This window comes from Canis lupus, chromosome 8, assembly GCF_003254725.2.
Source record: "Canis lupus dingo isolate Sandy chromosome 8, ASM325472v2, whole genome shotgun sequence".
Lineage (NCBI taxonomy): Eukaryota > Metazoa > Chordata > Mammalia > Carnivora > Canidae > Canis > Canis lupus.
In genome coordinates, this window is record NC_064250.1 from 16254251 (window position 1) to 16281459 (window position 27209).

At 33.9% G+C, this 27209-nt stretch overlaps 1 protein-coding gene across 5 annotated transcripts in view; it reads left to right on the top strand.

The window, feature by feature from the left end:
- TTC6 (tetratricopeptide repeat domain 6) overlaps positions 1 to 27209 on the top strand; it is a 172802-nt gene that overhangs the window by 110622 nt on the left and 34971 nt on the right. For 4 of the 5 annotated variants that reach the window (XM_035720011.2, XM_049113069.1, XM_035720013.2 and 1 more), the window contains 12 exons: positions 2367 to 2829; positions 3146 to 3275; positions 4136 to 4308; positions 6357 to 6493; positions 9380 to 9549; positions 12931 to 13051; positions 14443 to 14593; positions 17529 to 17611; positions 20988 to 21064; positions 21495 to 21655; positions 24756 to 24890; positions 25919 to 26068. In XM_035720011.2, coding sequence (XP_035575904.2) covers positions 2367 to 2829; positions 3146 to 3275; positions 4136 to 4308; positions 6357 to 6493; positions 9380 to 9549; positions 12931 to 13051; positions 14443 to 14593; positions 17529 to 17611; positions 20988 to 21064; positions 21495 to 21655; positions 24756 to 24890; positions 25919 to 26068 — 1951 coding nt within the window. The remainder of the gene's footprint in view (positions 1 to 2366; positions 2830 to 3145; positions 3276 to 4135; positions 4309 to 6356; positions 6494 to 9379; positions 9550 to 12930; positions 13052 to 14442; positions 14594 to 17528; positions 17612 to 20987; positions 21065 to 21494; positions 21656 to 24755; positions 24891 to 25918; positions 26069 to 27209) is intronic. The other variant, XM_049113068.1, reaches the window with a different exon arrangement.

Below are 27209 nucleotides of genomic sequence, written 5' to 3' on the forward strand. Positions count from 1 at the left end.
TTGAGGATCACTCAGAGTATGCTGGGAAATTCTATATCAAGGCTGCACTGGCTAGGACTAGCAGCCACCAACCCAAGGCCATCTATATGGGGGAGATGTGTAGGAGGCTGATGGGTGTTAGTTGTATCTCCATGAGAGGATTTGGGAGGTCCCAGCTGAGTGATTTTGGGGAGTGATTAAAACAGATTTGATATAGCATGAAGCAATGTCTCAGTGTAGTAATGGAAAGATATTTATACAGGAGATGGTTGAGTCTCTCAGACTGGGAAATTTGACAGTCCTCAGCCAGTCTCTTCTGTCAAGAGAAGATGAGTGGAATTTGGAAATTCAAAATCGTCAGTCACATTCATTCTTGCTCAAATGCTCACATCCTATATTTCAATTTTCTGCTCCTTTCCTAGTAGCTTCATTATCTTGATATACAAGGTTTAGGGAATTTAGGTATTTAATAGGTACTGTTCTTCTCTTTTGGCCTAAAGTAAAGTGATTCCACAATTTTTATAATCATTACTAGTGACTAAGTGGTATCTACTTGATCTAATGCCTTGCCTTCCACCTGAACACCATCCCCTGCTAATGCCGTAGATAATTCAAGGAGCTTCGATTACACCACATACTGTTGACTATTTGCATCCTCTTTTATTCTGGCAAGAAGTTTATTCTAGGATCTTTCTGTGTGTATATTTCCCAAGAAACTTCTGGTACCAATTATTTTATCAGTCAGGGTACCAGCAGTAAACAGCACTTAGTATGTTCAATTTAGGATAGTTCTAGGAAAGTGTAATAAAGGGACAATTTATAAACATGTCAGGACAGGGAAACTACAAATGATAATGTAGTATCCTGGGGCTAAAAATAACATAGACATTTTTCTACCCTTAAGTCTGAGAGGACAAAAGGTAGGAGTGATTACTAGAACTTGCAAGAGGAATTGTGTAGAAAGGGTTTCCTTAAGGAAAGTAGTAATCTTTGGTCACTTGATCTTTGGTCAAGGATCATAGCCAGTTTGAGGTGACTCTTCAGAGAGAGCCATAGGAATAAACACCTTGACTTTACTCTCCTCCTTTCCTCTTTGGGATTTCTAATTGGATATATCCAATTAGAAGACAGAGAACAAGGGATCTTATGGATGTAGTCAATATAGATTAGTCCCTTGGGGAAGGCAAAGAAGAGAAGGGTAGAGATGAATGTGGAGGTGGAAATAAAACATATCTGGCATAGAATGCCTTTCTCAAGTAACATTTGATTGGAGATATGAATTGAGAAGGAGCCAGCCACTCAGAATGGCTGAAAAGTGGAATAGCCTTGAGGCTTGCTCTCAGATGATATGGCTAGAAAATTGAGAAGGGAGAGAATAGTGTTATCAGAGACATATGCTGGGGTCTCATGTAGTCTTGTAGACCATGAAGAAAATCTTGATTTGCATTCTAGGTATTAAGGAAGCTCTTGGAGGGAGTAACATGATCTGATTTATATTTGTTAAAAAACAAACATGCTGACTTCCATGTGGAGAACAGATTAGACAAAAGGCAAGAGTAGAAGTCTGGAATTATGAAGTTATTGTACTCTAGGTGGAAGAGATATGACAGCTTGCACTAGAGTGTAGAGAGGAGTGTAGAGTGTCACAAAGTGAGGAAAGAGAAGAATATTGACTTTAAAATTCTCTTAATGTTTAGAAATAGGTCTTTCTCACAGTACAAACTCAGTAATTATTTATTGAAATGTTGCAGTTTTGATTTTTTTCCAATAGAATGTGCTTATTCTCTCTCATGTGGCTAGTAAAATACCCACCATATAGTAAATGTTACTTATTAAAAATTGTAGAAAATGGAAGAATTTGAGGAGGAGAGAACTAGAAATGTAGCATTTGAAAGCATACGTATTCTCTAATTTCATAGTCTACTAAAGAAGGGTGAAGTCTGGGATGTGAATTTGGTAGTATACTATGTGTCAAATCTCTCCTTCCCATTTCCTCAAGTTCATGTGCTCTCCAACGTCTTGGATGGTACTTCCTTTCTCACATCAGTTTATCTCCACAATTCCCCATTGTAATTTCTCTGATTGGAGGCAAGTGTGTAAATTAAACCTGAAAGGAGCATTGGCACCTTATTTCAGTACTCTAGGAAGGCTACATCTTTAAATAACAATCTTCTGCTTTCTATAAACTCTATAGAGTTTCTGTATAGATTCTTCATATGGTGTTACAATTTTGATGAATGGACAGGAGGACTTGGTTTGCATAAAAATAGCATGTAATTTTATTTTAATAATAGAGAAATAGTAATTTCATCTGTGGCTGAGTTGATTTATTGATTATAAAAATAATGATATTTCTATAATTTAAAAATCACTCTCTTAATAACTAGATCAACATCTCATGGAATCCTTCCTGGACAGAAGAAATATTTACTCAAAGTTCCATTATATGAACATAAACTTCATTGTCCCAGTCTACCTTTGTGTTTAAATTTTGATGAATTTGTCCGAAGTAAGGGAGGAATTCCAGAAAATTGTGACCCTCGAACATGGGCTCTTGATATGTTCTCTAAGGATAAACATCAGAAGACAACCACAAAAAAGAAAGCTGTTAAAATATCTATCCATGAAGGCTTGTCTGAAAGAATGAAAGAACCACCAAAAATAGAATTGTGTGATTCTTTGAAGTCTGGTCTTTCTCCAGAAGTTATTAAATATTATGAATCTGAAGTGGAGATCTTGACTAAAGAAATAAATGATAAGAAAACATATCCTGCTTTTGCATATTGCAGGCGTGGAGCTCTTTATAGGAAACTGGGAAAGTTACAGAGTGCCATGAAAGATCTACAGGAAGTAAGTTATTTAATCAGAATAACAATATTAACAATTTACACTTATAATCCTCTCTATGTAATAATTTGTGTAATAATTTCTATTAGAATTTTGAACCATGAATATGTGTAGTATACATGTGGGATTGTGAAATTATAATTATTGACATTTTCAAGTAATTGATATTAAAAACATTACATTTTGTCACATTGGGAGAGTCATTTTATATTATGCACATAGAAAGCCACTGGGATCAATAGTGTTTGCAAGATTTATTTGACAGGATATCTTCCTTTAATCAACCAACTTTAATTGAACTTATGCATATATTTTCTAGGCTATACTATTGGAGCCATTGTTTCTCAATGCCTATTGGCATCGGCATTTCATTTACCTTTTCCAAGACAAAATTAATGAAGCTTTGGATGATTTGAATTATATAAATAAATATAATAAAAATAATGCAGGTAGGTTGTGCAGACAATTATATTATTTATATCTTTACCTAAGCTTTGGTCATTTAGTGGTGTTTTAAAGATATATACATTAATAGATATAAGCCTTCAAAAATGGTTGTAGCTTTTAAAAGTTAAATTTACTCTTGACATTGTATATATTGAACTTGTATGATTCTATACTGTTTTCAAAATACTCATCGTGGCTTGAAATGTTAATGCCCTTGTGTAAGTTACAATAAATGTGTTTCTTACTGCTCATCCCATAAGAAGGATATGAACTTAAAAATTTAATTATAGAAGTGATTTATAAATCTTTCCTTGACCACAAATCTCTGAAACATTGCAGTGTTCCAAGACTTCCTAGTTGCATGAAATCTATACATTTGTCTTTATGTACCATCCTCGAACTAGCTTCAATGGAACCAGAAAACAGAACTTTTTGAGAATGAGAAAATGTCACATTCATTTTTATAACCCTGTCATGCACAACATACCCCTAGAATATAACTTGAGCTTCATAAAATTTTTTGATCTATGCTTATTTCTGCCCAATTCCATAAATTTTTGTTCTATTATAAACATTAAAAGAGTATGAAACACTTCAGCTATACAAAAAGGTAAAAGATAATTTTTGTTACTTAAAATTGAAATTGAAAATGCTTTTAACCATAAGTGAATATTTATCAGCCTTTAAGAACAAGTTCTGCATTGTTGAAATAGAAAAAAAACCCCTTTAAATTAAATGGTTAAGAAAATATAATAGAGAAACATTGTTCTAAGACTTCATTTTTAGAGGGAGAGGGATTAAAATTTTCATAGTTAATAGAAGGTCTGTAACCCTGAGTTTTACCTTTCTAACTTTTTTTTAGAGGCATATTTGTCAAAGGCAGAAATTTTCAGAAGAAGAAAAGACATTACTTTAGCAATTCTGAACTATACCCAGGCAATTAAGTGCAAGCCCATGGAGGCCGATATATATTTCAGAAGGGGTGAGATGTATGAAATAGCAAACAAAGTACTGGCCATTGATGACTTTTCTAAAGTAAGCTGTATGACATATAATGCTGACAGTTATCTGTTTTAGATCATGATACTCTCATCCTGCCTGATATTCCAGCAAATCATTGAAATTCTTTCATATATGTTATGTAATCAAAACAAATTTATTTTATCTTAGGACCTAGGGCACTCAGTAGTGGAATTGATAGTAACACTATGTCAATGATTTTTTAAACTTATAGTTAATGAGTGGATTTATGTCAGAGTTAGGCGTGGGAGCATTGAGACAACTCGGGAGGGGTGCAGCATGAATTTTCCAGCTCTCTCTCTTGAAGCATGAAAGAGTGATTAAAGAAATTTTTGAAAATAGCTTCTTCCCTTCAAACAAAAGAGAAAATTATTTGCCACTTTTTACTCTTAAGACATGGCTGATTCTCTTCTGCATCAGATCTATCCGCTCTTAAAGAAACTGTGCTCATTGGTTCATTCATTCATTCACCACAAATATTTATTGACTAAGGCACTGTACAATGTAGTGGACAAATGTTGGTGAATAAAACAGACAATATTTCTTGCTTACATGGAACCTATAGTTTAAAGGACAGATATTAAAGAAATACATACATACATTATTATAATTTTTGATAATTGCTAGGAAGGAAATAAAGATGATGGGGGTAAATAGATATTTATTTAATTATATATTTATATTGGGGAATATCAGGGAATTACCTTAAAGAAGGAACTTTTAGCTGAAGTACTTTGAGGCTAGAGTCAGGCAAAATATTCTCCTGATTGCAGCAGAATTGTAATCATCATCTCCTGACCTCACACTAAATTCTAGTTTGCAGTATAATTGAGAATTTAAAAGTTATTCAAATAATTTAGCTTTCCATGTTCCCAGCTGCCCTCCTTCTTTATCCATGATGGTTAGCCACATACTTGACATTTTTTTTGCTTCAAGATAATATTGTTAATTTATTTCTGAAGTAGAAGTGACCAAAAATCTCTTTTGAAAATACTGAAATTATTAGGTTACCTATTCCTGTTAATTTCCTTCATGCATTGATTAATGCAGCTACTTGAGGTCAAACAAGCATCAAAATCTGTAGGTTTTTTTTTTCTCATGTTTTAAAAATACTCAGTAGTCTTTGTGCATTGCTTCCCCCTCCACCCCCAATCAAGAGGCAAGGAGTTTACAACGGAGTATACAATGATTTAGTCTGTTTGCCCTTGCCTTGTATGTCAATGTGAAATGAATAAACTAATACTAATTCATTTCTTTTCACCATTTTAGAGACTAAATTAATACATACTTGATTTGATTGAGTCAGCCTTGATGTGGTTTGATATGTATCATCTTTAATTAAGATAAATGCTGTGATCTATCATATCTTGTTTTTTTAAAGATTTTATTTATTTATTTATTTATTTATTTATTTATTTATTTATTTATTTATTTAAAGAAAGTGCAAGAGAGCAGGAGGAGGGGCAACGGACGAAACAGAGAATGTTAAGCAGACTCTGTACTGAGTGCAGAGTCCAACTCAGCTTGGTCTCATGACCATGATATCATGACCTAGGCCAAAATTAAGAGTCAAATGCTTATCTGACTGAGCCACCCAGGTGTCCCAAAGTTTTATCAGTAAAAATTTCACTGGCTAAAAGCCTTGGCTTCTTATATGTGCTGGTTTTTTTTTTTTTTTCCTCCCTCAGAAAACCTCCCCTTTTTAGAATTTGGTGATAAATGCTCTCACTGAATACATAATCTTTAAAGATTTATTTATTTATTTGAGAGAGAGAGTGTGCCTCACTTAGGGGCAGATCTCAAGACCCTGAGATCATGACCTGAGCCAAAGCCAAGAGTCAGGCGCTTAACTAACTATGCCACCCAGGTGTCCCTAAAGATACTGTCTTTAAATGCAAATTTGAAAGTTTAGGCATCTTAAAGTAGTTTGCTTTTATGTAATCTGAAGTTAAAAATGTAGTTGTAGTCCATTTAATTTGCTATGAGATTATTATATACTTATGTTTCTTTTCTTTTTTCATTATGTGATTTATTTTTGTGCCTCCCTTTAACACCCCATGTAGTGTATTTTTTATGATCCCAAAAGAACAGATGCATTGTTGAAACGTGGAATGTTTTACTATGAAAATGAAAACTGGATTTTAGCCATACAAGATTTTACAGCTATATTAAATATAGATCCCCAAAATTCTCAAGCCAGGTAAAAATTATTTTAGATGTGGTTTTTTGAAATTATTATTTTTTAATAACACATTCTCAGGAAAGAAATTGCTTGAAATACATCAGATAGCTCCTTAGAAATAGTGAAGTCAATTTTCAGTGCTACCAGTGAATGAAAATCTTTACCTATATCCTAACAGTAGTGGGTAATTTAATTTAATAGGCATAAAATGACAATTTAGAGTTGTTTTGTTTGTATTTCCTAAATGCTTAGTTGCAGTATCAATTTTAAATTATTGGCCTATATTTTTTCTTTAAATTTCTTTTCATATCCTTTTTATTCATTGAGTGCAGAAAATTATCTACATAGATTTCTGTAATATCTTATTATAACCTTGATAATAAACTGTTTTCCCAAACTTGATGTGCATTAACACAGTTCTCATTTTGTTGCTTTTCTTTTAAACTAAGTTTTGTTTTGAAGAGATTTGAAATGTGTATATAGGCATACCTGCTCATTTTTCATTCACAATTTGTTCAATATTGAAAAATGTTTTTAAAGATTTTATTTATTTATTCATGAGAGACACAGAGAGAGAGAGGCAGAGACACAGGCAGAAGGAGAAGCAGGCTCCATGCAGGGAGCTCCACGTGGGACTTGATCCTGTGTCTCCATGATCACGTTCTGGGCCGAAGGCAGCGCTAAACCACTGAGCTACCCGGGCTGCCCAATATTGAAATTTTTTATAGTAAAATGAAACCTGCATCTAGAAAAGCATACAAATGTACAACTTAATGACGTACCACAATATAAATACCCATGTAATTATTACCAGGTCAAGAAACGTTTCCAGCACCTTAGAGACCACTTTGTGCCTTTGCCTCCCCCAAAAGGGTAACCCTAACCACTGTCCTGGCTTCGATTTTAATCACTTCCTTATAGGTCTTTATAGTTTCATCACATAAGTATGTTTCTAAATACTCTTAGTTTACTTATGCCTGTTTTTAAAAAAAACTTTTTGTACGTTGAATCATGTGGTGATATTCTTTTTATGTCTAGCACTTGCTGCTTCACCTTGCACTTTTATGTTATAGAGATGGCTTCTTTCCTTAAATGACATGAACTGACCTCTGCTAGCTTCAAATTTACTTCTGCAGTCTCCTGCCTCTCTCAGCCTTCAAAGAATTGAAGACCGTGAAGGCCTTGCTCTGGATTAGTTTTAGCTTAAGGGAATGTTGTGGCTGGTTTGGTTTTCTGCCCAGACCACTCAGACTTTCTCCATGACAACAATAAGGCATTTCACTTTCTTAACATTCATGTATTCACTGGAGTAGCACTTTTAATTTCCTTCAAGAACTTTTTCCTTTGTACTCACAGCTTGGTTAACTGTTTGGTGCTAGAACTCTTGCACCAAACATCAAAGTAGTTGGAGAACGAGATTAATTGAAGATATTGTAAGATGGTGCTATCTTATGGAAGACCTTATATGTCATCTTAAAGAATTTGGCCTTATTCCATTGCCAATAGGGGTTTGTTGAATGTTTTTGAGAAAAGAGATCTTTAATATCTGATGATCAAATCTTATTACTCTAGAGCTAGGAATGGAGTAAAATAGTAGCACAGATATGAGCTGATGAAGATTTGAAGTAAGAGGCAGGGGAATCAAAATAAGGAAACACTAAAAAATCAGTGTGTTTGAAGAATTGACATGATTTAATGGCATCTTACAAAAATATTACTAAAGGTTTATTCTGCAAATTTTAAGTTCAGAATCATGTATATACTGAAAATATTTAGGATTATTCTTAGCAAACGAAATAATTAAAAATAAATATAAAATTCTTGTATTCATTAGAAAATAATACATTTTTAAATGATGGGGCAAAAAGCATTTTGCTGTAGGATAAAATATTGTAGGTTTCAGGATGTCTAGTGCTTTTTTTAAAAAAAAATTTATTTATTTATTTGAGAGAGAGAGCATGAGTAGGGAGAGGGAGAAGTGGAGGGGGACAAGCAGACTCCCTGCTGAGCTGAGCACGGTGCCTCTAGAGGCTTGATCTGTGATCACGATCTGAGCTAAGTCAGACACTTCACAGACTGTGCCACTGGGTGCCTCTTTGGATGCTTGGTGCTTTTGAAAGACCTTTGTTACCACTCTGCCAACGTACTAGCTGTACTCTTTTCTCCAAATTATCATTGGTTTCATAGTATAACTTTCTTGAACATGTCTTTTATCTCCTCTTCTTCCCCGCCTAAACTGGATTTATAACCTGCTAGCTTATTACTCCTGTTTTTCCTTAATTGTCTATTTTATTTCTAAAAGTTGATTTTCTTTACATTATTAATTGTTTGAAAATGGAATTTTCAGGAATTGGTATAGGTCAAGGAGAATTTCAAAATTGGAGTCAGAAGTTAATAGAAATAAAATCCAATCACACAATTGATGAAATACATTTCATTAATGTAAAGGATTTCTTGGGATGTATCTTCAGTGCCAGAGAAAAATCTAACAGCTCCACTCACTGAGGCCCATTTCCTTCAAAATGGATTTTTTGGTTTTTCTAGAGAACAGTGTTATATAAATTAAGTGTGACCTTTTGGGTACTCAATAAATAATAAAAATAAATAAATCTCATATTGACACACCTCTCTGATAAGTGCAAGTAATATTATAAAGTTACTAAGCACATAATTAGCATATAGCATGTTATTAATAAACATGTAATAATACAATAAAGTATAATTGATTTATTTATAAAAAGTTATTTTTTTTTGTTATTAACATCATCATTAAACTTTTTTGGGAAGCAAGAGGAAATAATAACAAATTGTTATTCAAATACAAAATTTGTTGCAAAGGTTTACCAAAAAAGAGAAAATGTGTATTTTGCAATACATATTAAAATGAATTTTTTCTTTTTCTAGGACATACAGAGGAAGAGCATATTTTAAACGGCAATTTTATAAGCAAGCAACTCAAGATTTTTCTGTTGCAATTCATTTAGATCCTAATAACTGGTTAGCATTGTATTATAGAGGTTGCTTATTTAGAAAGAGTAGCCCTTTTAGAGCACTGCAGGATTATAGTGTTTCAGGTATGTCACCCTTAACTGTACATATATAGGAATTTGATCTGAAGTTCAGCAGTTCACTTTCACAGAATGTAATACTAATATGAGACTATTAGTATACTATGTATATTTTAATGTAATTATATATAACTTTTATTAATATATATTTATGTAACATATTTTCCTATATATTTATAAGCTACAATGGTTTAGCCAGAAGTGTTCCTAGTATGCCCTTTGAGTGGATGTGAATGTGTTTCTTATATGTGTGTGTAACTTTGGCAATGAGAGAATATCATAACAAAGAAATATCTTTCTATATGTTGAGTCTGAGGTTATTTCTGGAAATCCAGGTCTACTTTCTAGCCAGCTTGTCAAAAATGGCAATGATTTTTCCTAGTGGGCTGTATTCTACTTCATAGGTCTGGCCCATTGACTAGTCAAATTCAAAGTCTTTTAACCCTTAAACTAAAATGCGCTTTGAGATTCCTGATAGGATGCCAATAGTTAAAAGTAGCCTTTTCCACTTTACCTTATATCAGTGTATTCTTGGCATATAAATATGCCCAGCACAATTCTGGGCATAGAGTAAGTGCTCAGTAAACAGTCCTCAGCTGAAAAAATTAGCCCATTGTGATGGATAATTCTAGCCAGAGACCAATCCTCCAAACATGGCTGTGTTTCCCTGGGTGTAAAGTGCTAGAACCCCGTAACTCTAGATGAGGCAGTATCTAGAGATTAAGAGACAACTAGATTCTGTTTTTTTTTTTTTTTTTTTTTTTTTTTTAAGATTTTATTGTTTTATTTGAGAGAGAGGGTCAGAGATAGCAAGAGAGAGAGAATGAGCAGGGAGAAGAATGAAAAGCAGGCTCCCCACCTTCCATGAATATTCAAATAAAGTAACTCAAAGTTTATTTTATGTGCTGAGAGGAGTCTGGTGCTCTTCCTTCTATTTCCAAGGATTTTGGAAGGGAGGACTAAGTTAAATTTTTGTTTAATTCTCTTGTAATCTTTGCATATAATTTCTGCTCTCTGACTGATTCTCCATTTTTGCTTATTCATACAATTCTTGTGGTTACTGTTCATGAACATCTTGGGGTTCAAAGCATAAATTTAGCAGAGACAATTCTAGTTTGAAGGTCAAGCACAGCCTTATTTCTTCTGTCAGCCCTGTCCATCTGCCATCTGGCCAAACTCCTTTCTCCTTGTCATCTCTAAAGCCTTGGGCAACCCCAGTGGCACAGTGGTTTAGCGCTGCCTGCAGCCCAGGGCGTGATCCTGGAGACCCTGGATTGAGTCCCACGTTGGGCTCTCTGCATGGAGCCTGCTTCTCCCTCTGTCTGTGTCTCTGCCTCTCTCTCTCTCTCTCTTTGTGTCTATATGAATAAATAAATAAAATCTTAAAAAAAAAAAAAGCCTTTCCCATACTTCCCTCTACTCCAAGTTGTGCACTCCTCACTCTCTCTTTTCTAGGCTGTCACAATAATACAAAATCCCTGTTATTTATTTATTCAGAGCAGACCAGCTTGATTTTGGCTTTATCCTTTTCTATAGGCTAGCCTAAAGAGTTTTATCTTCCATAGTCAAGAAGGATCCTTAAGACAAACATTATATGTTCTCATTCATTTAGGGAATATAAATAATAGTGAAAAGGAATAGAAGGGAAGGGAGAAGAAATGGGTGGGAAATATCAGAAAGGGAGACAGAACATAAAGACTCCTAACTCTGGGAAATGAACTAGGGGTGGTGGAAGGGGAGGAGGGCAGGGAGGGGATGTGAATGGGTGACGGGCACTGAGGGGGGCACTTGACGGGATGAGCACTGGGTGTTATTCTGTATGTTGGCAAATTGAACACCAATAAAAAAATAAATTTATTATTTAAAAAACACTGATATAGGGCAGCCCAGGTGGCTCAGCGGTCTAGCGCCGCCTTCGGCCCAGGGCGTGATCCTGGAGATCCAGGATGGAGTCCCACGTCAAGCTCCCTGCATGGAGCCTGCTTCTCCCTCTGCCTGTGTTTCTGCCTCTCTCTGTGTCTCTTTTGAATAAATAAATAAAATATTAAAATAAAATAAAATAAATAAAATAAAATAAGATAAAAAAGAAAGAATAAACAAAATACAAATACCAAAAAAAAAAAAAAGGATCCTTAAGATATTTTTCCAAGTAATAATAATATCTAACATTTATTGGGCATTTTACTACTTGCCAAACACTATTCTAAATACTTCACATGGAATGTCTCAATTAATATGTAGAATAATGCTATGAGATAGGTATTATTTTCATCCCTGATGAAGAAATGGAGGCACAGGGAAGTGAAATAATTCTAATATTTTTTTCCTTGGGAAGAGTTTTTTTAATTTTCCTAAAGCAACCACTAAAGCTGAAGCTGACTTGCTCTTGGCTAGCCAGTCATACTGTGAATCGAGTAGTCAGACTGCCTTCATGTGATTATTTAATCTGTATTGCTTGCACTAGATATACTGTATGATCATTGCTTGCACTAGATATACTTCCCAAAATTTAGTACCATGAATATTTGTTCTGAGACTGAAAGTGCTATGCACATTTTTGGGAAAACTTTCCTTTCTTAGGCCAGAATGGGCCTGAGGGGCTTAGAAGGCATGGAAGAAATGTAGTGAAAAACCCATCTAATTCACTAGCATGCTTTTAAAAGTGAAGGGAAGATTAGTAAGTGAAGAGACATGTGATGACTTCTAGACCAATAACTGATGAGAGATACACACCTGCGAAAAGATTCTTTTTGCCCCACACTCTTATTATTTGGGACATGCATAGTCAGGTTGCTTGCTTGAATTGCAAGTTCTGCGTACCATGGAGTAGCCTCTTTGAGCTGTCCTTCCTGGTTGCTGAGTATTATCCTGATCTCTGCCATCTGCCCCAGTCTGGAGTTGTACCAGTTGTTTGGTATGCCCTCCTGATAATTAATGCATCAATAGCAATGCCCTCCTGATAATTAATGGCATCAAGGGCAAGGGTGCCCTTCTGACTGCAATCCACTGAAGTGAATCAGAGTTTAGATTCCATCTTTGACATTGACTTGCATCATGACCATGTTCAATGTACCTAGTGCCTTTGCACCATAATCTGTTCATCTTCTTCATCACTTCAATCTGAAGTGAGTGGGCTATCCAAGATTACCACCAGGATTTCTTTCAGTTTTAATGAGTTTATGAACCTTGATAGCCACACTGTTACTTATAAACACATACATTTTTTATATGAATGCTATTTCTAAATCACCAAATAAATACACTTATCACAGACATGTTTTATAAAATGTCAAAATGTAAGAATAAGCAATATGAAGGTAAAAACAAAAATATAACTCAGATATGTTTGTTCAGAACCTGAATAAGATATATATTTTTATTTTTAAGCTCTCATAAATGATGGCTATGAGAATCTTAGTTGTTTTCTACATCGGGGCATACTCTATACGGATCTAAAACTTTGGTTGCTGGCAATCTGTGACTTTGAAACTGTTATTTCTCTAGAAAGGTATGTTTTTCTTTTATTCTTATTGATTTCACTTTTGTATAAAGAAAAAAAACAAAATGAAAGACAAAACCTTTTCCTCTCATCATTAATAACCTTGTAAAATGAGACAATTGTAAAGCAATCTTAGAATTAGAATACTTACTTCTAAAATAAGACTACTTCTAAAATAAGACCTGTTCCCAACATCGATTTGCCTCAGATACTTTTGCAAATTTTAGAAATTGAATGCATCTGAGAGGAGTCCAATCCACAGATAGTAACATAAAGTTAGTGACAGCAGCATGGGGAAACCCAAGTTAGAGCTTTTTGAGGTTAACTTCATGAAAAACTGTCACCAACTTTTTAAAATAATGGAGAAAATATTCTGCTTGATATTGCTATGCACAATATATGACTCAATAGGAGGAAACTCTATTTAGAACATCTGACTTCATTTTGCATAGTAAAGCAAAAGAAAAAAAATTCCATTAGAATGTAGGTTCAGGAAGAAACAAAGACTGAAAGTTGCACACACTGGTCAGAAACATCAGCTGTGAAACACAGAATGAATTAATTTCCTTTCTTTTCAATGAAACATTCATTAAAATGAAAGGTATAAAAAAAAGTAACAAACCATGCCAATCCCATGCCAACCAGTAGACTGTTTACCTAGCTTATTGAAGGTAAACTTTAAGGTAGACTCAGAGAAGTCATGGAAAATGGCTCCATAATGGCCACAGCGGTTTTCTTTTGGATATTTTTGAGCCAGGAAGGGTAGGGGGTTTCAATTGCAAAAAAGCCAAAAAATGGGCAGTACGAAATTTGATGTTTTTTAGGCAAAGGGTCCAGGCTTCTAAGGAAGCTGGGCTATAGGATACGTAGTTCTCACTTTGAAATAGAGGCATCACACAAAGTAATTTCTAAAACATTTCTATATTGAAAATTTTTTGACTCTAAGACAAAAATGCATTTATTTGATATAGAAAAGAAGCTGGGTTAATACCTACATGGAGAGGGTTTTTAATCCCAGACTTTAAGAAAATTACTGTTTTTCTGTTACTCAGGGCAACTACAACATAGCCTGAGGTGAAAATTTAAATTGAGAGGAACTGAGCTTGCAATTCAAGATAATCAAGATTAAGTTGAGGAAGAGTGAAGTATTGCCTGGGGACTTCAGGAATTCTTTTCTTAGCATAAACTCTATAAATGTTGATTCTCTACTAAGGATTTTATAAAGGTGTTTATAATTTTTAATAGAGAATAATAGTTAATTGATTTACTTTGCTTTAGTAAAACATTAAAAAACCCTGATATATATTGATGTATGTATTTTACTAGGTTCATTCAAAATTGAAAAACATTCAGAATAATTAAAATGTCTAACAAGATTTTGCTTTCTCATTTTTTTTTAGAACTGTTATTCTGGCTTACATAAATATTGGCCTCATACATCTACTATACTTGGATAACTACTTTGAAGCCACTTGGCATTTTTCTGAGGCTATTAGACTTGATCCTTTATATATTCAAAGCTATATTTGTCGAGCAGAAACCTATCAGAAGGTATTTTAGGTTTTGAAAATTTTGATTTTTTTTTAAAAAAGATTTAATTCTCTGGATATCTACCTGTTCAATATAATTTTAGTATATTAATATATTTGTTTTCAGTTAGTTATAGAGAATAGTGCATTTTCAAGCAATAAATATTAAGGAGATGTAGTAAACTATAATTACCTATGTATAAAGTATGAGACATGAATTTTTGTCTTTCACTTAAAAATAATAACTTTTTTCCTTATTACAAAATTAATATATATTTATTTCATGTAATATATGTATGCAAATAAGTTTAAAACCATAATTTTATTCTCTAGAGACAACTACTATGAACATTTTGAGTCTATTAGTTTTGAGAGAGAGTGTGTGTGTGTGTGTGTGTGTGTATGTGTATTAGTGAGTGGGTGGGTTTGTAGAATGGGACCTGTGCATATAATGAGATCTTATTCATACTTACCTTTAAATTTTTAAAAAATTTACAAGTCATTTAAATTTAAAAAATGTAATTCATCTTTGGTGTTATGACATCAAACAATGTAATAAATAGCAAAAGTCCTCCCTGATTCCAACCAAATCTAACTTTTCCAGAGATAAATGCTACTAATTGTTGTTTCTACCTTTCAAGATAGATATCCCCATCTACCACTCCACCTCTAATCATCCTGTCCACGACACTCATTCCTCACCAGGGTTACTGCAGGGACCTCTTGGTCTTCTTGCTTCTGTTCTTTACTACTTTTTGATGGATTTTCAATACAGCAGCCATAATGATCCTGTTAAAAACATAAGTCAGATTATTCCACTTTGCCCACAACGCTTTAATAGCTTCCCTTGCACTCAGAATAAAAGCTAAATCCTGAAAAAGCTAAAGGCCTACAATAGCCACAGTAGTTGGTTCCTTATTACCTTTCTTGTAGAGGACTTTGTCCTCTACAAGTCCTCTGATCACAATGGTTGCAGTTAGATAGTCTAGTTTGTACTGTGGTTAAACACGTAGACACACACACACACACACAAACTCCAAAACACTTAAAAATCACTATAATAAAATGACAAAAGTTTATTTCTTACTCAGACTGTTTGTCCATGGAGGGTTGGCTAGAGGGTCTGTTCTCCATTACCCACATCTGAGGACCCACTGTGACTAGAGTCCCACTCAAAGTCTTTCCCTCCCTGATTATGGAAGTGGAAGACCCAGGGCAGACTTAGTATTGTCCCCAGAGAAAGTTTGCTCTGAACTATTGTTGAGGACATACTTATGATGAGTGGTCCTTTTGCTTAACTCCATGTTGATGGAGCTAAGGGCTTTGGGCGAAGTTGGAACTTCCTCTGGGCACACTTAACAAACCAAAGCACCAGCATGATATCAGGGTATAAGGACATATGCTCAAAGTCTCATTATTCTGCAGAGGAAAAAGTCTCTATGCAGTAATGGTTGAATAAATTATGTTGTAGTCACACCATAGAATATTATGTAGTCAATAAAAGAGTGATTATAACTATACCAGTTGACTTAGTGGGGTTTCCATGAGATACTGTTGAATAAGAAAAGCAAGAATCAGAAAAGATGTCAAGTGTGTATGGTATGATCCCATGTAAAGAAAACAATGGCAAATCAAACCCTGTGTTTATATATAGAAGAATGCATATACCTATGTGAGTTCAGCCTCCAGAGTGAATCTAATCTAAGATTGCCTGGAGAAGTCCCACCTCAGGACAGCTTATAAAGTTCAGACAGTGAGCCTCCATCTTTCCCAAATAGACTTTCCTCAATGCATAGATATTGGAACAAGTGGAACAATGCAGCTATAAGAAGACTAAGATGGCTTATCAATTATACCAAACTGAGCAGGGTCAGCTTGAGAAGCAGTGAATTTCCATGGAAATTCTCAAATTTATTTAAACACATCTCAACCCCCCTACTTTTGAGTTCCTTCTTTTGAATCCACCCACTATTTCCTCCAAACAGCTTGTAGCATTTCAACAGATACTGCCTACTTCTGCTCACAAATTAGTTCTGTGCATTCTCCTCTTTGTATCACTATGTCATTGTTGTAAGAGAGTTGCTGATGTCCTAGGATCATTTTGCTTGGGTCTCTATAGTCCTCCTTTTATGATATTCCCAGTGACAGCAGGTTTTTGTTCCCATGTTTGTACAAATCCAGATCATGCTCCTGAAACCTGTATTAAGGAAAGAATCAATGTTTACTTTTCATTATATATTAATTTTAAACATATAATTTCCATTATCCTTGTATTTTGTTTTGTTCATTCATTTACTTATTAAGTGCAAGCTTATTTTTCCTCTCTTATCTTTTTAAAAGATTTTATTTATTTATTTAGAGGGAAAGAGTGTGTGTGTGTGCAAGCAGGTGGGGAGAAACAGAGGAAGAGGGAGAGTGGATCTCAAGCAGACTCTTTGTGCTGAGTACGGAGCCTGATGTGGGGCTCGATTTCGTGATCCTGAGATCATAACCTGACCTGAAATCAAGAGTTGGTCACTTAACTGACTGAGTCTCCAGGTGCCCATTGACTCCGTTATTTTGAAGTGGAATTTACCTTAGTTTTTATTTTACCTTCCTTTCTAGTTTAGTAGGAAAGGTGTTCTAGTTGAAGGAGAGAGGCCAAAAAGCTAAGTGGGAAGGGAAAACAAACTGGAAAGTATGATATAATCACATTTTATGTAAAATTATATATATGTGTGTGTGGGTATGTGTAATCATTCTTCAAAATTAAAGATAGATGGTTTTAGAAAAACGAAAGACTTTGCATCACAAACTTCTTAATAACTTTTCTGTATCCTATTTGCTTTGATGATTTTTTAAAAAAATGTGTATTGGGAGATGTTTTTGCAAAATTTCTGTACTGAAGGGTGGGAGGGAAATAGAAGGGAAGCAATCAATATTTATCTTAAGCAAAGTTTCTGTTTATTGCTCAATAGTTGCATAAATTGAAAAAGGCTGTAAGAGAGTTATCTCGTGCTATCCACCTTCAGCCAGATGGAATCCAATTGTATATAATAAGGTATGAACATAGAAATGGAGTTCTTCTTGGGATAGCTTAGCACATGAGCTAACTGTTGGGATCATTACTTGCCTCTTGATCCGTCTAGCCTCCTCTTTTTACACTTAATCTCCCAGGAATGACCATCTTCCAACTAGCAAGTCAGATATAGCTACTGTATTTATAACTTATGTTATAAAATAACCAAATCCTTATCTTTGCTGTATCTTTGTATCAAAACACAGCTGTTTAAAATGTGGTATGATCCAGTAATCCCACTACTGAGTATTTATCCAAAGAATACAAGAACACAAAATCAGAGATGTATATACGTCTCTTTGTTTATTGCAGCATTATTTACAATAGCCAACCTAGAAGCAGCCCAAGATAGATGAAGGGGTAAAGATAGGTATATATACGGTGGAATATTACTCAGGCATAAAAAGAATGAAATTGTGCCATTTGCAACAATATTGATGGATCTAGAGAGTATAATGTTAAGCAAAATAAACTAGCCAGTCAGAGAAAGACAAATACCATACGATTTCATTCACATGTGAAATTTAAAAAGGAGAGAAAAGATACAAACCAAAACACAGACTCTTAACTATAGAGAACAAACAGATGGTTACCAGAGGGGAGATGGGTGTGGGGGGACAGGTGAAATTTTTATGGCTGAATAATATCCATTGCACATATATACCCTATCTTCTTAAAAATTGAAGTGTAGGGGATCCCTGGGTGGCTCAGCGGTTTAGCGCCTGCTTTTGGCCCAGGGTGCGATCCTGGAGTCCTGGGATCGAGTCCAGCGTCAGGCTCCCGGCATGGAGCCTGCTTCTTCCTCTGCCTGTGTCTCTGCCTCTCTGTCTGTCTATAATGAATGAATGAATGAATGAATAAATAAATAAATAAATAAATAAATAAATAAATCTTTTAAAAAATTGAAGTGTAGTTGGTACACAATGTTATATTAGTTTCAGGTGTGCAACATAGTGATTCAATAACTCTATACCTTGTTCTGTGCTTACCGCAAGTGTAGCTACCAAACAAATAATACTATTACAATACTATTAACTGTATTTCCTATGCTGTACCTTTCATCTCTATGATTTATTCATTTCATAACTAGAAGCCTGTACTTCTTTTGGCCCATCCCCCTATTCCCCCTTCTGGCAAGCACCAGTTCTCTGTATTTATGGGTTTGTTTCTGCTTTTGTTGTTTGTTCATTTGATTTTTGGATCCCTTATATAAGTGAAATCATATGGTATTTGTCTTTTTTCAGTCTAACTTATTTCACTTAGCATAATACCTTCTAGGTCCATTCATGTTGTCCCAAATGGCAAGATCTCATTTTTTTAAATGAATGAGTAATATTCCATTGTGTGTATGTATGTATACACACACACACACACACACACACACACACAATATCTTTACTTATTCATCTATTGACGAACACTTAGATTGCTACCATATCTTAGGTATGGTAAATAATGCTGCAATGACATAATGGTGCATATATTCTTTTGAATTAGTGTTTTCATTTTCTTTGGATAAATACTCAATATTGCTGGGCCATATGGTATTTCTATTTTTAATTTTCTGAGGAACTTCCATACTGTTTTCCATAGTGGCTGTACTAATTTTGATTCCTATCAAAAGTGCACAAGGGTTCCCTTTTCTCCACATCCTCATCAATACTTGTTATTTCTTGTCTTTTTAATAATAGCCATCTGACAGGTGTAAGATAATATCTCATTGTGGGTTTGATTTGTATTTCCCCAATGATTAGTGATGTTGAGCATCCTTTCATGTGCCCATTGGCCATCCACATGTCTTCTTTGGAAAAATGTCTATTCAGATCCTTTGCCCATTTTTAATCAGATTAATCTTTTCCATGTTGAGTTGTATGAATTCTTTATATATTTTGAATATAAACCCCTTATCAGATATAGCATTTGCAAATATCTTCTCCCAATCAGTAGGTTGACTTTTCATTTTGTTAATGGTTTCCTTTGCCATGCAAAGGCTTTTTAGTTCAATATAGTTCCATTTGTTTGCTTTTGCTATTGTTTCCTTTGTCTGAGGAGACAAATCCAAAAAAAAAAAAATATTGCTAGGGCGAATAACAGTTTTTGGCCTATGTTTTTGTTTAGTTTCAGGTTTCACATTAGGTAAAGTCTTTGATTCATTTTATTTTTGTGGTGTAAGAAGGTGTTTCAATTTCATTCTTTTGCATATAGCTGTCTAGTGTTCCCAGCACCACTTATTAAAAAGACTATCTTTTCTCTATTGTATAATCTTGCCTCCTTTTTCATAGATTGACTGACCATACAAATATGTGTGTATATCTGGGTTCTCTATTCTTTTCCATTGACCAATGAGTATGTTGTCTGTTTTTGTGCCAGTACCACACTGCTTTGATTACTATAGCTTTTTAGTAAATTTGAAATCAGGGAGCATGACATTTCCAGCTTTGTTCTTTCTCAAGATTACTTAGGCTATTTGTAGTTTCATACAAATTTTAGGGTTATTTGTTCTAGTTTTATGAAAAAAGCTATTGGTATTTTGGTATGGATTGCATTGAATTTCTATATTCCTTTGGGTAGTATGGACTTTTTAATAATATTAACTTTCCATCTATAAATACTGAATATCTTTCCATTTATTTGTGTTCCATTGTTTTCAGAGTACAAATCTTTTACCTCCTTGGTTTAATTCATTCCTAGGAATTTGATTCTTTGTGAAGCAATTGCAAATGGGATTTAAAAAATTTTCTCTTTCTGATCATCCATTATTTAGTGTATAGAAACATAAAAGATTTTTGTATATTCATTTTGTATCCTGCAACTTTACTGAATTCATTTATTAGTTCTTATAGTTTATTTTCGGAGTCTTTAGAGTTCTCTCTATATAGTATCATGTCATCTGTTAATAGTGAGAGTTTTACTTCTTCTTTTCTAATTTGGGTGCCTTTATTTCTTTTTCTTGCCTGATTACTGTGGCAAGGACTTTTATGTTAAATGAAAGTGGCAAGAATGGGCATTCGTGTCTTATTTCTGATCTTACTAGAAAAGTTTTAGTTTTTCACCACTGAGTATGATGTTAGCTGTGGGTTTAGAGTATAAGATTTAAAATACAGATAATAGGAAAAAGATTTGAGTATTTTTCTTTCAGCTTCACTTTTCCTAAATTGTTTTTCATTATATCTGCATGCTGATTAGTCTATTTAGACTACATAAAATGTTTATTATAATTTTTGCATTGTTTTATCTTTCATATGTAAGTAAGAATAAGTATTATAATTATAAAAATTTAAATAACTTGTTATAAGAAATTTACTTTAGAAAAATTATTTTTAACTGCTTAGAATCAAAAAGGTATTATTTCTTCCAGAGGACAATATCTTCTTATGATGAAATGTTATAATCTTGCAAAGTTTACTATTTATCAAGTAGCAGAAATGAACAAAGGTAAATATAAATAATGCAAAATTATTATTGTCTTAATTTAAAAATAATTATTGCCTAAAAATGTTTACATTGTTTGCAATAGCTATATATGGATAACATGAAATGTTTATTTGATCAAGGATAGATTTTGAAACTGTATATCATCAGTTTCACATATACATAGTCAACTATTAAATGCTTCATAATGAAGTGAGTTTTGTGAGAGATTATTATAGGAGATGTCAGGGTTATACTTTTATTTTCTAGCTTTTGTTGTCTGTAATTGGAATGTCTTATTGTTTGTTGGTGGTGAATAGATTTTAGTATAGTGTTGATTTATTACTCCATATTACAAAGGTAAATTATTGAATTGCTTGACTTCCTTAAAATAATTATATTCTAAATCCTAGATATTTGGCAAAGGTATTGATAAACTTTCTTTTCCTTTTAGGTCTCATTGAGTTGAGTCCTATACAGCAAGCACTCATTTATTCATTTTGTGAAAACCATGACAAAGCCATTCAGGTCTTGGATAGGATTACTTTGAATAGGCCTGAGCTCACCATGTATACTCTATTAGCAAAAGCCCAAATGAAGGCCAAGAGAAACAAGGTGAAAAGTCTTGTGTAACACTTATTAAACTTATTAATAGAATTTTTATATTGTGCTTTGAATACTAAGGCTTACATACTTTTTTAATAAAACTAAATTATAATATTCATTTATTGATTCTTGTGTTAACATTTGGATTATTCCTTTTCCTCTTGAGAGTAGGGCTGCTATAAATACTCTTTTTCATGTTTTCTGTTAACATGTGGAGTAGTTTTCTAGGCTATATTCCTAGCCTAGAAATATTTAACTTTTGAATGTAAATATTTAACTTTCAATAAAGTGACACATTATTCCTAACTCTGGGAAAAAACAAAGGGTGGCAGAAGGGGAAGTGGTTGGAGGAATGGGGTGATTGAGTGATGGACACTGAGGAGGGCACTTGATGGGATGAGCACTAGGTGTTATACTATATGCTGACAAATTGAATTTAAATAAATTCTTTTTAAAAAACATACAAATATTTTATTGGCTTTTCAATAAAATTATTTTTCATTAAAAAAAGAGAGTGACACATTATTACATGGGTTTGTACCAATTTATTATCCTACCTGTCATGTATGTGTGTGCCTGTTGATCTGTATCCTCTACTGTAATTGGTTATCAGGCTTTATTATTGTCAATTTGGTAGATAAAAACTGGTGTTTCATGTGGTTTTAATTCACATTCCTCTGTTTGAGTACAGATTGAATGTCTTCTTATATGTTTGTTAACCACTCATATTTCCTGTCCTATCAACATCTTAAACATATTTTTTGTTTGTCTTGTTCATATTGATTTTAGGCATTAAAAAATTAAATTGGTTGATAGTTGTGTGTGCCATGCATCTTGCATTTTGTGGCTGGTTTTAGAGAGGTTCTTAATTTTAATATAGTAGTATAAATACATTTTTTTTGTTTTATCATCATGGCTTTAAAAAATTCTTGTTTAAGAAGTTTTTCCCTATCCCAAGGTCATACAGATATCCTTCCATATTTTCTTTTAAAAGCTTAAAACTTTTGCTTTTTCCATTGAAGACTAACTTAAGTTGATTTCTTTAGTATGAGATAAGTGATAAAATATCAATTTTCCCTATATGGATATTCAAGTGTTCTAGTATCATTTATTGAAATGTTCTCTCAACCCAAAGATCAGAAGTGGTACATCTATTGGTTATAAGTATTCATGTATGTGCAAATCTGGTTTTGGGCTCTCTATTCTGTTCTTTTGGTCAGTTTCTCTATCCCTGACCCAATAGAACAATGCCTTTTTTTAAACTTTTATTTATTTTTAGAAGGAGAGAGAGAGTGGGGGTGGGGGGCAGAGGGAGAAGGAGAGAGAGAGAATCTCAAGCCGACTCCCCAATGAGCCGCAGGCTCGATGCAAGCTCAGGACCCTGAAATTGTGACCTGAGCCAAAATCAAGAGTAGGATGCTCAACCAACTGAGCTACCCAGGTGCCCCTACAATGTCTTAATTATTATTATAGTTAATTATTATAATTTTATTGTTATTCTTGATACCTGGTAGAGCTAGTTCCTATACCATATTCTTCTCTAGGAAATTCCTGGTTATTCTTGGGCCTTTACTCTACTGTATGCATTTTAAATTTAGCTTATCAAGATCTGTTAAAAAAATCTGTCAAAATTTTGATTGAATTGTATTTAATCCCTAGGTTATTTTAGGGAGAATTGACACCTTTATTATATTGAATTTCTTTTGGAATATTCATATTTAATTTAACCTCCTCTCCCCCTACTTATTGCTCTGTAGAAACCTGGAGTTATCTTTGATTGCCCTTTTCTATCCAATCAATAGTGATGTTCTCTTGATTCATTCTAAATATCTCTCAATTCTACTTCCTTTCTCTATTTCTATGGTTATTATCCTAGTCCAAAGCATATTTTTATTTTGCTAGAATGATAGCAGCAGTGTTGCACTCTTCCAACACAACAGCTGCACTACTCTATTTAGAATGTAAGTATGCCTTACCTGTAAGCCCCTCCAGAGCTTCCCCAGGAGTCTTTTCAGAGTAGTGAAGAAGAGACAAGTAGGACATCAGCTCCAAGAGGTAGTGAAGATGTGTTCACTTTAATTTAAATGGGACAGAAGACTTTATGGATTCAAAGAGATAATGAAAGGGCAGTAATTTAGAAGAGGAAGGAAATAACTTGTGTTTGCGCAGAGTGGGAGTCAGGGACACAGTTTGAGGAATTAGTTCTCAAAGGGAGGAGAAGGAAACCATTCAAAGACAAGAGAGAAAAAAGATGGAGATGGGGGAAGATATAGATACATTGAAAAATAATGAGGGAAATGGGGAAAGAATGTGATGCATTTTTTCTACAGCAAGGTCATGTGCTGAGAATGAAGATGTAAAGATGGGCTGTAAATATATGAAGTAAATGCTAAGTGGGGGCACAGAGGACACTTAGCACATCCAAGCGAAATCTCATGTGTTTTTAGTAATTTAATATAATTAAGAAAGTGAGCTAAAGAGTCACAAATATTTGTATCTCCATATAGATATATACATCTATTAGCTTACTATAAAAAGTCATTTCTATCTGGAAAATTGAATTTTTTTCATTACTGAATTTCAATTATGTTGACTAAATAGTTTAAATGGGTGATTTTTGATGTTAGTTTATTTCCTGGTGCCAGTGGAATCCCATTAGGAACACAGTAAGACAAAATAAAGGTTAATTAAAACGACATCAGATATTATCCCTTACTATTTAATAGCTGTCCACTATTTCTTCCAGGAAAATTACTAAAAAATTGACCATAAACTAGTCAATAAATTTGATTTTAGACTACAAGAAAATAATCTTTAGAATTTAGAAATTATAGTTTTAAAAATGCACATGTATAAGCCTGCTGAAGTAGCAAATTGTAGAGGCACCTTGGTGTGGGATTCCCTGCCATCATATTCTGCACCTCAGTCCTCACCTGGTGGTGCAATGACAAGGCCTGTGTCTTTACCAGGCTGGTGTACCTAGGGTAAAATGAGAGTAGGACTGTGTGCTCAGGATTCCTTATAATGTTTAAAGCTGTCATTGTTAAATAAATACTAGAAAGAAATATTCTCTTCCATCTTTTTTTTTTTTTTTTTGTAACCATTCTAGGAAGCTGTGAGAATGTTTAAAAAGGCGTTGGATATTTTTTCTCATTCTGATAAAGGACCAAATGCCATAGCAGCTTCAGCAGACTGTCTGTATAACTTGGGTCTTTGTTACATGGAGGAAGGCAATATACAAATGGTATTTTGTATATTTAGAAGCATAGTTATTTGTGATTTTAGAAATTGTGATTGCTTGCATTCAGTTCTATTTCTGAAGGCTACCTATAGAGTGAGTGATTAGACCAATTTCTTATAAAAGTGTGCTTCTAATAGTGTGCACTCTGCAATGCCTACTATATTGTTTTATTTATTTAACACATTTTATTTGATACTTGTCAACAGTATTCCAAAGACTAATGTGTTTCCTACCAAAAAAGTAAATCTAACTGTAGGAAATTATTATAGCAGAATATTTTCATCACACTGACATGAATTTACTCATTAAATTATAAGTGCTTTATTTTTATTTTTTTAAAGATTTTATTTATTTATTTATTTATTTATTTATTTATTTATTTATTTATTTAGAGAGTGAATGGAAGAGGGGCAGATGGATAGGGAGAGAGAATCTCAAGCAGACTCTATTTTAAAATTGTTAGTGATGTGATAAATAAATAAAATAGTTATTTTACAATGGCTAATACTGGATATTCCATAATTTCATCTCTCTACAGACAGACATATAGACATGGACATGCACAGGCACATGTGCATGCACGCACACACACACATACATACACACATACCATTCCAGTCTTTGTATTCATAGGGTCTTGCATCCCTATAAACTTGAAAAAGAGTTGCACTAGATTAGTTGTTCCATTAGGAAATTCCAATAAATATAAGATTAATTAGAAATCTTTTCTGTGTTTTTAGCCCTTTTGGACAGCCAGAACAAACCAACCTTTGCTTTACAATGTTGGGAAAAATTTTAGAGTTCTATTGTTTGGAAATTTCATAACTATGTATTTGCTATGGTTCTTGGGCCCTCATGGAAAATAATTGTATAGGTTGTGATTTCTTTGAATAAACATAATATGAAAAATATCGAAATTATACTTCCAAAAGTACTGCTATCTAGCAACATAGATTATTTGATATTAATCTGGGAGTAAAGGGACGTATAAATTATAGTAATAAACCTGACTTAACAAAATACTCTTCTAGGCCTTTGATTGTTTTACGAAAGCTGTGAAAGCAAATCCTGGTTTTGCAGAAGGCTTTTATCAACGTGGGCTTTGTAAAGTAAAACTCCAAAAGGACAGCTCAATCTTGGACTTTAATCATGCAATTACCCTCAATCCAAAACATTACCAGGTATTTAAATGAACAATTTCAGTGATTTGGAGGGTGTGTCAAATTTGTTAAAACTATTAAATCTTTATATGTCGTTATTATTAGTTAGCAAGAATCAGTTACTTATACCTACTTTTCAGCTGTGTTTTGATAATTCATATATCTGTATTTCCTCTTGAACTAAAAATTTTGTTTTCAACAGTGATTATGTAAAAGTGCTTCATGAATTGTAATGTTTATAAATATTGCTACTATTTTGTTGTACCTACTAACAATTATAATTTTATGTACTATTATTAATTTTATTTACTTTGCATTTTGCTATCACATTTATTCCTGCCTTTTAAGAGACTGTAGAGATAACACGAAATTCAATAGGTGAAGCTTGATTGGATCCAGATTTTAAAAGCCTATGAAATTTGAGTATACTAAATATTAGATGATTTTAGAGAAATACTATTAATTTTCTCAGATGTATAAGGGTAGTGTGCTTATGCAGGAGAATGTTTGCATAATGGAAAACCTGGGGTTGAAGTTTTATGATGTCTACAACTTATTTTCAAATAAGCAAACATTGCAAATATAGAAATATTTTTCTGTACAATGAAACGACGACAATGTACAGTGGGGTGGGGATGGAGCACATGCTCCCAGCCCACACCCCTTCCAGCCACAGCCCTCCCCATGCCCCTCAGGCCCTGCAGGGCTCCAAGCAGGTCCCAGGGGCCACCGGGCCACCTGCATTCGCTCTGCCCCTTTTTGGTGGCCTCTGGAGTTGGCAGCAACATGATGGACCGAGGAGAGAATCCACAGCAAACCAGGACGAGGCAATCGTGGAGAAAAAAATAGATACAACAAATATTGCAAAATAATTATTATTGAATCCAAATAGGTCATATGGGAGTTCATTGTACTATTTTTTCAATTATTCTATATGTTCAAAATATTTTTTAAAAGATTTATTTATTTGAGAGAGAGTATGTCATGAGTGGGAGGAGGGGCAGAGAGAGAGAGAGAGAGAGAGGGAGAGAGAGAGAGAGAATCTCAAGCAGACTCCCTACTGATCACAGAAACTCCTTGGGGCTTGGTGCCATGACCCTGAGAGATCATGACCTGAGCTGAAACCTAGTGTCAGATGCTCAACAGAATGAGCCACCCAGGC